General features: G+C 57.6%; 1 protein-coding gene across 1 annotated transcript in view; it reads left to right on the top strand.

Annotated features, from left to right (window-relative positions):
• The window catches only part of ABHD15 (abhydrolase domain containing 15), a 5,374-nt gene that overhangs the window by 851 nt on the left and 2,185 nt on the right, over positions 1-2,338 (top strand). Inside the window, 7 exon segments of the mRNA XM_014461520.2 lie at positions 8-269; positions 272-304; positions 306-340; positions 342-432; positions 435-506; positions 509-708; positions 1,888-2,020. Of these exon segments, the coding sequence (XP_014317006.2) occupies positions 8-269; positions 272-304; positions 306-340; positions 342-432; positions 435-506; positions 509-708; positions 1,888-2,020 (826 nt within the window).

Genomic DNA, 2,338 nt, shown 5'->3' with positions numbered 1-2,338 from the left:
GGTGCAGGCTCATCTGTAAGCCGTCGGCGCTGGCACAGTGCCTGCTGCGCGCCTTGCGACGCTTGGCGGCGCTGGAGCCGGGCCCGCGCTCCTGGCTCTCGGGGCCCCACCTGCAGACCCTCCGCCACTTCGTGCTGCCGGCGGGGCCGGGCCGGAGCTGGCCCGGGGAGTACCTGCAGTTGGGCCGACAACGGGCTGGTGCCCTGGACTGGTCGTGGGACCTTTGCGCCCGGGGCCGTCGAGTCACCAACGCCGGGGGCTCTGCCGGCGGTGCTGCTTAGTGATCCCCAATGCGTGGGGGCGCTCTCACCCGCAACGTGCTCGGCCTCTGCTGCTCGCCCTGAGCGCGGCTACTACCCTTGTCATCTTTCCACCGCGCGCCACAACGGCTGCCCGCTGTCAGCCCCCGTCTGCAGCCCTTTCGGGGAACCCTTCCGACCTCAAAGGAGGCGGTCACTTACATCCGCTTCCGACCCCGCGCCCCGCTGTTCGCGGTGAGCGAGGGGCTCCGGGGTCGGCGCTGCTGCTGTCCTACCTGGGCGAGTGTGGCTCCTCCAGCTACATGACGGGGGCCGCCTGCATCTCGCCGGTGCTGCGCTGCCGCGAGTGGTTCGAGGCCGGCCTGCCCTGGCCCTACGAGCGGGGCTTCCTGCTCCACCAGAAAATCGCCCTCAGCAGGTGGGTAACGGGGCCGCAGACCTGTGAGGGGTAACAGGGTCTTGGGCTGAGCGAGACACAGCTCTGCCTGGTGTTGACTCCGACAGGTCTACGGCGACCTGGGCAAAGTCCCCTCACACACTGTCTGAAGCTGTCCAAACCCTCCAGTCGAGAGAGAACCGGGGAGCCGGTTTAAAATCCATAGAAGACTCAGTCAGCATCATTATACGAGGCAGGGCCTCCCGCCCGGCCCCTGGCCTCACCGTGTCCTAGCAACCTGAGCACTTGCCGCATCCCCGACAGGCGGTGCCTGACGCTGACCGCTTAGTCCGCAGCTTGTCAGATGAGCAAGGGCTCGGGCAGCGCGTGCAGCTGTCTGTCCAGAATGTTCCCTACAGCCTTTGAGCCTGGAGGGGACAGGAATAAAACAATGTGGAGGTATTTATTAAAAATCCTTAGACCCAACAAATATTTTGCATATTCCTATGTGCTCAATATTTAAGGCAACAATTTAAAGAATATTTAAACACAATTTTTAAAAAAATCTCCATAAAGAGGACATTCTACCCTACCACCAGGCATACAGGTGGGACTTTCCCCCTGAGAAGGCGACATTCCCACAGCACATACGCAGGCCTCGGCTTGCACTGTGGCCTTCCTAGGAGAGGCAGGAGGAGGTCAAAGACATGTGGATAACTGTGCTGTGGCAGAAAGACCTGGGATGTGGGCGCATGTCACGGGTTCAAATCCTGAATTTCCAACAAGTTGGCGAATTCTTTGGAGCCTCGCTTCTCTCTTCAGTGAAAGGGAGTTGATAATAACTACCTCCCCAGGTCCGTATATGCATGAAACGAGGCCATGGAAGTGAGCGTGGCACTGGGTAGGTGCTCAATAAATGGTGGCAACTGTGGTTTCTCTTTTCTTGCCCCGTTTTGCCTCCTGTTCTGAAATGAAATCCTGAGCGCAATAACAGCAGGCTGCCATGACAACCCAGAGCTTCCAGAGTATCCAGGAGCAAGGTGCTCTCATGTGGCTTAGGTGCCAGCTTCCATCCCCAAATCCCCCCGGGCACCAGCTGTAAGGCGAGGGAAGTGGAGAGGAAACGGAGCCTTCAGTAACTACCCTGCTCATGGAAGTTTGGGATTAAAGACTCAGGGCAAATCTCTTTGAATGATTCAGGAGACACACATCCAAAATCAACAGATGACTGCTGGATTGATCCCCCCAAAGGTCTCAGCTGCCCATCCTGGCCTCCTCATCGGGGGCCCCAGGCCTTCTCCAGGGAGGTGGCAACAGCAAAGATGCCCCTCTTCCCCAGAACAGTTGCTCTCAGGCTCCCATTGGGGAACTCACCTGTAAATCAGTCTGCCATCCAGCCCTCTCTAGGAAAACCTCCTCCACACCCTCATTTGTCATGATCTGGATGGCATATTCGCTTTTAAAACACAAACAAACGAATACACCCTAAAGTAAAATGTTAATTGTGGGGGTGCCACCTGCTGGTTTAGATAGTCCGAGCCAGTGAGCTATTCTAAGAGGGGTTCAACAAGTTGCCCACAGAGGGACAGAAGTTTTGATCAGGAGGAGAGCTGTCGGTCGCTGTAGCTCAGCAGCCTTAAAGTCAAGGCTGCCCCGTGCAGGGCAGGTAATGCCATGAGGGACAGACCTGGTAGGAACCATG

Source organism: Myotis lucifugus, unplaced genomic scaffold, assembly GCF_000147115.1.
Source record: "Myotis lucifugus unplaced genomic scaffold, Myoluc2.0 scaffold_157, whole genome shotgun sequence".
NCBI lineage: Eukaryota > Metazoa > Chordata > Mammalia > Chiroptera > Vespertilionidae > Myotis > Myotis lucifugus.
Note: the sequence above shows the minus strand (reverse complement) of the source record. Positions and strands in the feature narration are given on the sequence as shown.